The sequence below is a fragment of the Diaporthe citri genome, assembly GCF_014595645.1.
Source record: "Diaporthe citri strain NFHF-8-4 chromosome Unknown scaffold_3, whole genome shotgun sequence".
Taxonomy (NCBI): Eukaryota; Fungi; Ascomycota; class Sordariomycetes; order Diaporthales; family Diaporthaceae; genus Diaporthe; species Diaporthe citri.
This window is the reverse complement of record NW_025064848.1, coordinates 1,376,015-1,388,980: the sequence shown is the minus strand read 5'-3', so window position 1 is coordinate 1,388,980 and position 12,966 is coordinate 1,376,015. Positions and strand designations below refer to the sequence as shown.

At 52.3% G+C, this 12,966-nt stretch overlaps 3 protein-coding genes across 3 annotated transcripts; 1 reads left to right on the top strand and 2 right to left on the bottom strand.

Annotated features, from left to right (window-relative positions):
• Window positions 1-108: 108 nt before the first annotated feature.
• Window positions 109-1,919, top strand: INS49_007993 (uncharacterized protein; the record flags this gene model as incomplete). Its single annotated transcript, XM_043168738.1, has 6 exons — window positions 109-424; window positions 502-633; window positions 695-1,031; window positions 1,107-1,535; window positions 1,602-1,686; window positions 1,746-1,919. 6 exons carry the CDS (start codon window positions 109-111, stop codon window positions 1,917-1,919), a joined length of 1,473 nt encoding a protein of 490 aa, XP_043026418.1.
• Window positions 1,920-2,393: 474 nt separating this feature from the next.
• On the bottom strand, window positions 2,394-3,911 carry INS49_007992 (uncharacterized protein; the record flags this gene model as incomplete). Its single annotated transcript, XM_043168737.1, has 2 exons — window positions 2,394-3,679; window positions 3,740-3,911. The coding sequence occupies 2 exons, from the start codon at window positions 3,909-3,911 to the stop codon at window positions 2,394-2,396; spliced, it is 1,458 nt and encodes a 485-aa protein (XP_043026417.1).
• Window positions 3,912-8,801: 4,890 nt separating this feature from the next.
• On the bottom strand, window positions 8,802-10,331 carry INS49_007991 (uncharacterized protein; the record flags this gene model as incomplete). Its single annotated transcript, XM_043168736.1, has 3 exons — window positions 8,802-9,473; window positions 9,584-10,130; window positions 10,237-10,331. 3 exons carry the CDS (start codon window positions 10,329-10,331, stop codon window positions 8,802-8,804), a joined length of 1,314 nt encoding a protein of 437 aa, XP_043026416.1.
• Between the last annotated feature and the right edge of the window lie 2,635 nt (window positions 10,332-12,966).

Genomic DNA, 12,966 nt, shown 5'->3' with positions numbered 1-12,966 from the left:
TTAGATATATCGTCTTTTCCTCCCGATGTTTTGGAATTAAACATTCTCAAAGCCAAACCATTCTTGAGAATACGAGTGCTTTAATTCGTTTCATTAACCAAGGAGATCATGCTGCAACCTGGCGCAAATATCTCTGGGTTTGGCACCCAACGAGGACAATTCCAGTGTCCACTGCCTGTCGATATAGCATCCGGCCTAGCAACAACGAAAGCCCTTGCACTATGGAATCAACTCATCGTATTCTTACTGACAGCCGTTCTTGCATACACAATCTGTCTGGTATTCTACCGCATGTACCTAAGCCCACTGGCCGCGTTCCCGGGCCCGTTTCTCGCCAAGACTACGCATTGGTACGAGTTTTACCACAACTTCATCCGGACCGGCAAGTATTTTGAGAAGATTAAAGACATGCACGAGAAATACGGTAAGTTGAATGGGCCCCCTCCTCAATAGACAACAGTAAGGCTTGGGTGTAGGAACTCCATCTGATTCTACTACTAGGTCCGGTGGTTCGTGTCACGCCCGAGGAAATCCATGTCATGGATCCGACCATGTACAGCAAGATCTTCGTCACCGGCGCCGTGAGGAAGACCGATGCATACCTAAGATTCAGCAACGGCACCGGCTTTGAGGGTGCGCAGCCTCTTTCCCAAATAGATTGAAGCCCTTGTGTGACCTAAATTCGATGGTGCAGACATGACAGCAATATCAACCGGCCACGATGCCCACCGACGCCTCAGGGCTCCGCTTGACAGACTGTTCGCCCGTGCAAGCATCATGCGCATCGAGCCCCGCGTCGCTGCGCGTTCCCAGAGACTGTGCGATAGGCTCAATACATACAAGGGCACCGGGGAAGTGGTGAACCTGACCAATGCGCTGAGCTCGCTCACGACTGATATTATCTCGTCCATTATATTCGAGGAGCCCTCCGATTACCTCGGAGACCCTGATTTCAACGAAGAGTGGTACCACACCCTCAAGATGGGCACCATGAGCATCCCGCTTTTCAAGCACATGCCGTGGATGGTAGGGTAAGTTTCGTTGTTGTGCTTCCATGTATCAAATGCACGTACGTCGACAACCTGCGCTTACTATTTGTCCGCTAGCGTTGTCGCAAGGCCCCTTCTGCGGCGCCTGGTCACCTACATAACAGACTGGACGATATGGGACGAGAAGGCGCGCAGGCAGGTCATGTTGATTCGCAAGCGCCCCTCCGACGAATCGAAGACGCGCGATGAGACCACCGTCCTCGACCACCTCGTGCACAGCGATCTCGTTGAGAAGGAGCTCGGTGGCAACGGCGGCTTCGCCCGCCTAGCTCAACTTGTTCAGCAAGCAGGTGCACATAACGTCTCGCACACGCTCGGAACCATCATGACGCATTTGCTCCTTGAACCCGAGAAGGCTAAGCCACTTCGGAATGAGCTGGAGGGGCTCTGGTCTCGGGCCCGTCAGGACGGTGACTTGGATGGGCCTTCCTGGATTGACCTGGAGAAGTTACCGTACTTGAGTGCCGTCATCGCCGAAGGACTTAGGTGCGCCCATCGACGTGATGATATGATGAAAAAAAAATCACGAGTGCTGACGACAAAGCGCAACAGGATGGCCATCGGTGGCATGAATAGGACGCCGCGCGTGTTTCCAGAAGATGACATCGAATGCTGTGGTTGGACCATACCGAAAGGGGTCAGTTTTCCTTTCCTCACTTTTCTCCTCTGCCACTCAAACGTCTGACCGTTGGATAGACCGCCATCTCCATGTCGACCTGCTGGATGCACAACGACGAGCAGATATTCCCCGAGCCGAATTGCTTTGAGCCCAAACGCTGGCTTGAGGCAGATTCCGAGACCATGAAAGCCATGAAGATGCACTTTGTACCATTCGCAACCGGAAGTCGTCAGTGCGTAGGCCAAAAGTAAGTTTGATAATATTCCTTCTATCCCGGGTGCTGCCGGACGGGAGGGAGCAAGATGCGTTCTGACTGTTTCCGGATACCAGTCTGGTTTACATGCAAATGTTCCATACTTTGGGTCGGCTATTCCGGCCTGACGCCCCGGTCTTCAACTTGTTCGACACGTGTTTGAGAGACATAACAGCAATCCATGGCCTGCTGTTTCCCATGCCCCCATTTGGTTCAAAGGGAGTGAGAGTTACGGTCTCGTAACAGACACTATGAAGTATAACGCCATTTCAAACATTGCAGTGGGAAGGAGACGGCGCTGGAATGGCTCGGGAACCTGGGATTTCTGTATCCGCAGAGGTAGGTAATAGCAATCACCAACTCATAAAAGACTGAAAGGAGCAGAGCGGTCATTGTGATTCATGGCGGGCCTAGGTATGTAGGTAGATTGACCAGTATTCATTTCAGAGGCCGTCAAAGCAGACTAGAACCGCTACAGCTTCAGACCATGACCAGCGGCCTGGCTCATAAAAAAGTCCTTCACTGGCCTCATGGCGTTGACAGCGCTGAGACCAAGGGACCGCAGAGGCACCAGGGGTCCGCTCCCGACCGAATAAAGTTTATGTAGCTTATCGCAGACACCCAGGATCACATGGTTTGCAGCGTACCTCTCGGCATTGTACGATTCCAGCGACAGTTGCGTTCCAATATCTTGTCCGTGACTGACGGCGTACTCGATGGTCTTGGCTAGGCTCTGGATGTCTCCCTGTCCCTGGTTGAGACCCTGACCGGCTAGTGGGTGGATGGTGTGGGCAGCGTCACCCACGAGCGCGACCCGCTCGCCGATGTAAGTATCAGCGTGGCGCAGCTTGAGGGGGAAGGACGCTACTGTGCCTTCTTGAACTCCGACTACAGGCTGAGGGATGGCCTTTGGTTGGACCGAAGTATGTTGCGAACGCCACGAGACCTCGTCCACCTGGCCAGAACCTTGACTATGGAGGTAGTCCAGATCCACGGGGCTCAAGCGGAAGGCAGCGTTGACCGTAGCAGCAAAGTCCGCAGCAGACAGGCTCTTCAGCCGCGAAGCTCGATCCGGAGTCGTCGACCACACGAGTGTCGAGTAATTCCCGGGCATGGGCAGCATGGCAACAGGCCCCGTGGGCAGGAATCGTTGGTATGCGATCTTCGTGTTCTCGCCACCCCAGCCTTCACCCTCGAGTTGAAGAGTCGCAACAACACCGTGTCTTCCGTAGTCCCAGCCTCGTGCTTCAATGCCGGCGAAGGACCTGACAGGACTGTTGGCACCATCTGCGCCAACCAAGAGCCTCGCCCAGAGCCGCTGACCGTTCGCCAGCTGGATGACTGGCCACTCGGACAGGTTCAGTCCGTCCTTCTCCTCACCGAATGTGATACCCTCTACCCTCGTATTGTCGAACACAGATACCCCGCCCAACTCGTCAAGGCGGCCGAGGAGGCCGGACGTTATGTTGAGGTTCTCGATCATGTATGCGATAGTCTGGCCGGGGCCGCCGCCCCAGTCAAACTCGATGCGCGCATCCGAGACGCCGTCCCAGACCTGCATCTCGTGGTATGGCCGTATCCTTTCCTGCTTGAAGTGCTTCCATGCCCCGATATTCTCGAAGAAGTCAGCGGACGTCGGCGTCAGGGAGCTGCATCGGTTCGAGAAGCGGTCCGGAGGGAGCTTCCACTGGCGGGTTTTTGACAGGTCCTGCGCCTCGATAAGGGCTACTCGGAGGCCGGATGTGACGGGGTTCGCGCCTGTTGTGACGGGTATTAGTAAAATGTGGATGATGGCATATCGTGCAGTGTTTTCCTTACGCAGGGCAGTGAGCAAGCTGAGGCCTGCAGGACCGCCTCCCACACACACGACATCATAGATGTCTGGCTGTCCAGCCGTGCTGGCGTAGGAGCGCCTGAGTGACTTTCCAGCCTGCCGAAAGCAGCGTCGACAGAGATAGCTGGAAGCAGACCGTCGGAGAAGCACGTCCATGTCGTCTCAACCAGCGAGGATGGTGACGGACGGGATGTGGATTGAATTTCGCGATCTGACGATGTTGGAATTGGATAAGCTCATGCAAGGGTCGAGCTACCCTTGTCCATACCGAAGCTCCACTTGGCCCGTGCGTTACTACGTAGGGGACTCTGCACCCCTCACTGCCATTTGTGGAGTCAGCGTACGCCCACCCAGCTTCCACAGTACGCCCACCCAGCTTTCAGCGTTGGCCCACCTAGTATAAAGAAAATTAGCTGTATTTACACTAAAATGTGGGTATTGCGGGGTTTTAAAGTTAGCAAAGCTATAACTATTTTAAAGGGATCTTATAGTTATCTTAAAGGGGTTTTATAGTTATTTTAAAGGGGTTTTATAGCTACCCCTTTATTTATAACTTAAAGTTTACTTTTGCCCTTTGCCTTTTACCCTTGCCCTTTAACGCCCTTTATGCCCTTTATGCCCTTTATGCCCTTTATGCCCTTTATGCCCTTTATGCCCTTTATGCCCTTTATGCCCTTTATGCCCTTTATGCCCTTTATGCCCTTTATGCCCTTTATGCCCTTTATGCCCTTTATGCCCTTTATGCCCTTTATGCCCTTTATGCCCTTTATGCCCTTTATGCCCTTTATGCCCTTTATGCCCTTTACGCCCTCTATGCCCTTTATGCCCTTTATGCCCTTTATGCCCTTTTATGCCTTTTATCACCTCTGCCGCCTTTTATCACCTTTGCCACCTTTTAACGCCTTTGCTACCTTTTACGCCCTTTTAAGCCTTTTAAGCCTTTTAAGTCTTTTAAGCTTATATTTTTAAAGTATTACTTAAATTAAAAAATAATTACCTTAGCTTATTAAAAACCCCATAGTACCTGCATTTTAATGCAAATGCAGCTAATTTTCTTTATATTGGGTGGGCTAACGTTGAAAGCTGGGTGGGCGTACTGTGGAAGCTGGGTGGGCGTACGCTGACTCCCATTTGTGGGAGAAACGGTGTACTTCAAATTTCAATATTTTTCAACTAACTCCAAGTTGGAAGCATTAACTCGTCACGTCGACACTGATTAAACTAGAAGGAAGACTTTGAAGAGCCCAATTCTGAAGCGTTTTTGCTAGTATCTATGTCCAGGAGATCTTAAAACACGGTTTCGTACAGCCTGTGGCATGCCCATCAGCGTAGTCCGAGAACCGCCCAGCAATAAAATAACGAGTCGCGGATGAGGCTTGCGTGCGGGAACCCACAGCAGTTGCGGTTCTATTGTCTTCCAAGTTTTGCGCACTCACTGTTCTTAACAATTGGTCCCCACTGTGCATGGCATTGTCTCGTTTCCATCCATATGTGACTAGAGACATCAATCAGACGTAGTATACCCTATCAGGCTGCCGGGGTAGTACAATTGTCGAGGAACCCAACGTTGAAAAGGATCCCCAGTGGTTGCTGGGTCGTTCTAATGGCATCTGCCTCCCTATTCGTCTGTCTCGTCCTAGTGTCTGATATGCTATCCGAAGCCCCAAGAACGCAATGAAAATAGACGGTAGGCCGATAGCGATTGACACAATAGCGTCGGGTGCAAGCATTTGTTCAGCTGTGCAACAAGTCAACCTATTTTGCGAGGTCCTTGATTATGGTCGCGCCGAGGAATGCCAATGGCAATAGGATTATAAATAACAACAAAGACTACTATACTAGAGAAAATTTGGTGTGTACTTTGAGTAGTGCAAATGGAGAATCAGTTCTCCAAAGTGTTTCCGTTCTTGTAGTATGGGAAAGTTTCCACAACGAGAAAAGAGATTCCAAGAGTACTCGAAGCTACAATCAAGTTGGGGTGCACACAATTGGTTGAAAAGTACTCACAAACCACTATCGTTAAAAAGGCCGTTGTGTCTTGCCAGCTTTAATCAGCTCCACTAGGCACACAACCAGCTAATCCAAGAACACGTGCAATCTAGGGGGAGATGTGACAAGAGGATACCAAAAGAATTTCACAAGTCAACTCTGCGCACGATACTGGCAGATGTAAGAGGACTGTCAGGTCTCTATGGCTGGTGAGCATTGAGCCCCGTGCTGGTCGCAGGCGAGGTGGGTCCTGCAACCTTCACTTTCAAGACAGACCCTTCGAGTTCTGGTAAAAGAATACGGAAAATCAACTGTGGGAAAAGGAAGGCACAAGAGTTTATGTGCTTGAGTGTCGGTTGTGACGGGTTTAATACCAATGAGTTCGGCCAGAACGCCTGGCACCAGCATCAACACGCAACGCGTCCTGCCTCCTTCGTCGAAGACTCCGACCCGGACCCCGACTTGAGGAGTAAGCAGAGGCGGGCAAAAAGGCAGTGCACCAGACACCCATTCGACTCGCGGTCAGATTTCTGCGAGGTCAAAAAGGTGGACTCAAAATAATATCCGACTTCTCTGTCGATGACTATAAGAATTCGATGGTTGCGAAAGCGCGGACACTTTGCTAGGTATGGGGGCCGACGGTAGTGTGACAACTGCGAGGAGTCCGACAACTGCGACGGGCCCGGTAACTGCGACACTGCGACACTACGACACTGCGGTGAGTGCCATACTGCTACTGGTTTTTAGTAACGTGACAACGCAAGCGCGGATGTCATTGGCTTCAACCTGCAAGTGTGGACAGACAGGCATTCATGGGTCTCTAAAAGCGGTCTAGTCTGGCCAAGTTACCCTCTGAAAGCCGGTACGCTGGTGGCGGTTGTGTTTCACCGCATCATGTAGACTAAGTAGGAGACAACCGCTGCTCAGCAGCCTATGTACGTGGATGTGAGCTATGTGTGTGTGCTGACCCAGGAAATTACATATAAGCCCAGTTGAGCTCCGGGCCCGTATCTTCTTCCGAATAGTGCAGAGAATTGCGACACTGCGACGTCGCAACACCGCAACACTTCCTGATTTCTGGACACGCCAGCCATGGAGCAGCAACCGAAGAGACAACGTCTCAACTATAGTAAATGTACATGCTGCCGCAGAGACAAGAAGAGGGTATGCACTCACGCCTATAACATGGTACCTGCATCCAGAGGGGCTAACGAAAGCCACCAAAGTGCACGCCGCCAGAAAGGGATTGGCCACAGAAGTGTGATCGATGCCTCTACAAGGGGCTCGAGTGTTCACCAAATACTGACAAGAAGGCTGGTGGATATACACGCCACGCGACAACACCAGCCAGGGCAGAATCGTTGGCCCTAGCAGGCGCATTGGATGAGAGTAGTCAACGGCCACTTGTCATCGACGAAAGAGATGGCGGAATAGACTGTGTGAAGCTGCTAGGTAGTGGAACTTCGCCTGGTGATTTGTGTCGCGTGCACATTTCCGCTGAGCTAAAAGAGCGGATAGAGGCGTGGAGATCCAAGGCAACAAATCCTGGGCCTCCTGATCAACCACCACCAATTCCACGTTCATTTTGCCTCGATATTTTCAATCGCTTCGAGGGCGTCCCGACACGTGAAGTCTCACTGGGAGACTTGACGAGTAACAATACGACTGGAGGTCAGAATCATGAAACAGTTGGGAACTCCATTGGATATTGCTGACCTCGATGTAGTGCGTTGTGGCGTGGTCAGCTCAGGGATATGGGCAGAGGCACCAGTATCCGATCCGGCTATCCTGAGAATCACGCCTTCCCAGCCTGAGTCTTCGAAAGCCGCAATGGAGGCTTTCAAGCAAATGTGTGACGATACTGCGTCCACGGTTTCTCGCGCGGCTACTTGGGGAACTTGTCGTGGAAGTTCTCCCAGCAGTTCAGAGTATGGAGATACTGCTCGGGGTATTTCCCACAAGATATCGACCAAAGAGGTTGCTGGAAAACCGGGGCTTGAGAGGACTAGTCCAGAATTTGGAGAAGCTCGCAGCCAGGCAGACGATGCGAAAGGATGTGGACTTAACATCACAGGAGAGAGATTTGCCAGTGTTCTCTTGTTGGGAATGTTTGTTGGATAAGGAAGGGGTGCACACTAGAATGAGGGATAACCATCTAGTATCTAAAACTACGTTACTATACTTTAGCTATGAGAAAGCCTCATGAATACTACCATGATTCACACAAAACGAGAGATTTAGAGCTCCTGGGGGTCTGAAGAAGGGAGAGGATCAAGTTTAATCATGCTTCATCTTGAGACGATTTATTGACTGCTGGCGTAAGAAACCACTCGGCTAAAAGACCAGTAATTTCCAATCGCAATTAGAAATACCTAACAGTAAATAAGTGCCGTACCGTCACACATCTTGCAAATAAATCACTCCTATGATGCTCTGCTACTGCATATACCTGTTCACTCTGCTTGCATTCAACCACCCCTAACTATACCTGTTCTACTCTGTATGAATAGAAGTCTGTTCTGAGGCCTTGACACCGGCTGTAAGAACAAGTACAGCTGGTAAGATAAAACGCAACCGACCTGTCCATGTCCATCTTTTGGACCCGTTCTCATTCTTTCCATACGGTAGTATTTCTTAAGACCATGTGTCGGATTTCTACCGTTACTGGCTTGGTTCGTAATTGCATCCTTCCAGTGACTCAGACTTTAAACTTGAACATATTGCAAGGCTTATGCACCCAACGCATGCAGTGGTGTCACATTTTAACAGACGTTGAGGCTTCTATGTACTGCAATTTGCTGGTCCCTCACTGCCTTCCTTGAGTTCCAAGCTCTGTTTCTCCATTCGTGGTGCTGTACTCAAAGACACAGAATGAATATCCTAACCAACCTCAAGCTCCAAACAAACGTGTACGCCCATCGCTAACTATGTTCCCAACCAATGAAAATACCCAAAGCGCAGAGCGAGATCATCCATACCAATCATAAACCCATTGCTAACATGATATTTACCGAAGCATCCCGTTTGCCTTCTGCTGTGCTCCATCAATCTGGTATCTCAAAATGCCAGGCCGGACTGCTTGTTCCTCAGGACGCCACCATCGTGGTGCCTCCACCCGCCCACGGAGCTGACAGGGCTGCCAGCCGTGACTATGGTGCTTCCCTCAAGCTGCTGTTGCGGTGACTGTGGTTCGATCTCAGCGTCTGAGGCTCCTCGGCGGTAACCGTAGGCCCCGCCATTGACTCTACTATCGCCTCCCCGACCCCCACCACCTGCTGCTCCTCTCTTCGCGGACGCGGGCTCACCTTGAGGTTGGGCGGTCGAGGCGGGCTCTGCCACCTCACCACCCGTATTTCCAGATACATTCTGCGCAATGCCACCGTGCGTGGTCTCCCGGGGGCTCAGCTCACCACCGCTCGAGACGGTTGTCGGGCTGCTGAGCTCGGCGGACTGCTTCTGGTCGTGGATCGTTTCGTGCTGGTGGGACCCGAGGTGCTGGTCCTCGGGCTCGGGCTGCCAGTCACGGAGGTCGTCTTCGGCGTCGTTCAGGATCTGGCGGGCCTGGGCGCTGTGGGTGTAGGGCTGGCGCTCGTCTCCTGGAACGACGGCACCGTCGTCCAGAAGCTGAAGGAGGCGGCGGCCGTGGCGGGCCAGGATGATCTGCTTCTCGGCCCGCTCAATCGTGGCGAGGAACTCGGCGTCGTAGGATTCCTTGAGCTTCTGACGGGTCTAGTGCAACGGAACGTCGTCAGCTTTCTGGCACCCCACGAAGGGGGTTCCCGTCTTTACAAGCATGCTGTGAATGACAAGAACAGGGCGATACGGCGGTAGACACTCACGATATTCGTCAACTGGGCCTCGGCAACCAAGTTCTCCGCCTCGGCCCTGACGAGCTCCTGCTCGAGGACGACAAGCCTGGCGCTCTCGGGCTCCTTGGACTTGATCTTGGCGATCTCATCCGCGACCTTGCGCTTCCCGTCGCGGCTGGGCTGGACGCTCTTCTCGGTGTTGCGGATCTGCTTCATGGACCCCCGCGCGTCGTCGAGGGCGTGGGCGTAGTTGTCCTCCTGCTCGCCGATCTCGCTGAGGATGACGCCGACCTTGTCGCTGACGTCGCTGATGGCCTCGTCGCCCGTCTGCTCGCCCCACTCGGACAGCTGCGTCGCGATGCTGACGCGCTCCTTGCCGGCGGCCTCGTGCGCGCTGATGACTTTGTTGGACGTCTTGATCAGCTGGTACAGCTTGCGCGACAGCTCCGGCTGGATGGAGCCGCGCAGCGAGGACAGCGAGAAGCCCACGCGGTGGGACCCCCCGCCGCCGCCGCCGCCGGAGGACGAGCCGGTGGCGCCGCTGCTCTTGCCGGAGCGGATGGAAAGATTGCGGTGCCTTCAGTATGCTCAGTACACGCGTGGACCAGGTCGTAGTTGAAGGATTTGGGGACATCTGGAACTGGAGATGCGATCCGTAGATCGGGGAGTGGCGCATAACTCACATCTTGCCCGCTGTTCGGGTGTTGTAGCCTGATTCGGAGCTTCTATTGGACCACTCTGAGCTACGTGATGAGCTTTTGCGCGACCACATTGGCATGCTTTCGAATTCGATCTGGTATAAGGAGGATGGTGGGATTTGAGTCAACTCACATCGTCTAGTCGAGGCTGAAGAACTCCGGAGATGCTGGGCTGCTCTGTTAGCTTGTTATGTGACGGAAAGTCCCTCCTTCCGTAGTCGTTCTGATTTGTGCTGCTGCTTATATCAGGCAGTGTCAAGCCTGAGTTGAGCGGATAATATGTTCCGGGAAATATTAAAGAGGCAGTGACTGAGGAGGCACAATGCGATCACACTTTCTCCGAGGGGCAGGCGGGGTCAAGGGAGTCTTTAAGCTAGAGAGATGTCGAACCAGAGAATCGGGACAGGTCAGCCGCAGTGGCTGAAGTGGACGACAACGCGATGATGTGATGGCGGAAAGTCACGATTGGAATGCACGACATCGAGCAGGGGACGCGGCGCCATGCAGGTCCATTGAAAGTTATATCGGATATTGGACATGGCATTTATGGCATTGATGAGCAAAAGCGGCAAGCGGCCAGCGGCCATGCAGCCGTCATCGCTGACAGTGGTGTCTTAGATCGCCCCCCTTTGCCCCCCTCCATTGTGTCTCGACAATAGCGGCATCGTTCCACGATGGTCAGGTCGAGGTTTGACCTAATCGAGCAAAGTCAGGAAGAAAGCGTCCAGCGGGTTGCCGGGTTCGAAAGACAGAGGCGTCAAGCCACTGACGTCATGCAGAGAACCCTTGGAGCTGTCAGGAGGGGTCCCCTGTCCCGTCTCCCATGCCGCTCCTTCCCTCGGCTGCAACCACTTTATCACACTACAGTACATACCAGATCTTTAGACCGCTCATGGGAACTGCCTGCAGTCGCCCACCTTGCTCTCCCAGTTCTCCGGGGCACCTAGCAGCTGAGCGGTGGGCCAAGGTAAAAGTGATGAAAGAAGGGAAACATAAGGGAAACAATGAGAAAAGTGACCAATCGGGCTCTGATCAGAGCTACGGGGTCACGTTACGCAGTTTGGTGTGCAAGGAGAAGCGATTTTAAGGAGAGTGCAGCTTATTGATTATCTGTAGACATTTGATAGAGAAAAGACCGTAATTGCACAGCGGTGTGGACTGACTCCTGTCGAGAGTTTCCCAACTCAGCATGTCCTGATTGCTCATAACCCCGGACGCCAGACCATGCCGTTGCTCTGCAGTATGAAAGAGACTTTTCGGGTGTAGACGATTCATCATTTCTATCTTTGTGGACGTTAGAGAGCCTCAATCCATCCTCATCTCTGGTTGATTTGGGATGGACGCCTTGTCTTCTTGTGAGAAAGGAGTGGAGTAGTGCCATTGACGACTTTGTGGCAGTCACCAATGATTATAACCCCTGAGGTCCGCCAGGCGCGAGCAAGCTTTGGGCGAGTGCGAACTGCAAGGCTGCGTGATCAAAAGTCGGAGGCAGATAGAAAGTGTGAAGCGTGTCGATTGGTCTCGGCGAGGGATGAGGGCGGGATGACCGAACAGTCGTACCGAAATGATATCGTGGCCTTCCGCAAGTGCCCCAGAAGATATGACCGCTCGGTTTATTGCCTAATTGTCTCGGCAGTGGACCTCCCCCCACCCGTTGTTGGTTGCACGCCAGAATGCCTTCTCAACCATCCACGGCTTGCAGAATAAGCTGGCATGAAACTCCCATCCGAGTGTTGTGTTAACGCCCGGCAAGGGTCCGCAACCGTGGGGCATTGAGACGACACAACCGGAAAAGTCGTCGAGTTCGTGCCAGAGGCTCCCGCATAAATCACTGATGTTTTCGTTTACGTTGTGGATTTGTACATAGTAAAAATAACGAATCAGTCCTTTGGACCTAGAACAAGTGGCTTCGCCAGTTGCTATGTCAATAGAGCCAGCGAGAACGAGTATGGAGGCCAAGGGGGCGAAGAACCGCATCTTAGGTCTGGTTAATGGTGGAAGGCTGACGTATAATTGCGTCAAAGACTGAAATGGTAGCTGCTTTGGTAGGAATTATCGTGTCGTTTGGGAATGGAAGTGAAGCTAGACTTTTCAACATGTTGGTTAAGAGGGTTGAAGGCAGGTCCTGTGTTATTGCACACTTTACGCTAGCTATACGAGTCATTACTTAGATATGGACTCTATTGATATTAGTATGAACCGGTCAGTCCTCGGTCGAGACTAAAGCCACTGGCACAAGCCTTCTAGTTTTACCATCTGAGAGCAATGAGACCTCACCAACTCGAAAAGTACAAGGGAAAAAGAAGGAATTGATCTACCGGCCGCAGAAGTATTGCAAAGCGGCTCTTAAAATTGACTCAGGAGCGGTTACTTGACTTGTTGCCTTTGCATCAACCAACTCACACATTAACAGGCTCCAAGTCTACCCAATGGGACACTCTTTCCCTCCAACAGCTGATAAACAGCGAGTGATTGCCCAGGTTGTACCCGAGGATCAAGAGACGTTTCCTCTACCTGGCACGGATCTATTTCAAATCTAATAACCGAGCAAGTGCACGACAGCCTCCACACGGGCTGAGACCGGCGTCGTGCTATTGGTCCCTCGTATGCAAAAGTCGGGGAGCGGTCACCACGCCATGCCTATCCTCCCCCTTGCACCAATCACGTCCCAGAAAAGTGTCATAAACATCGGTCGTCGATGTGGGCTTCGGTTGG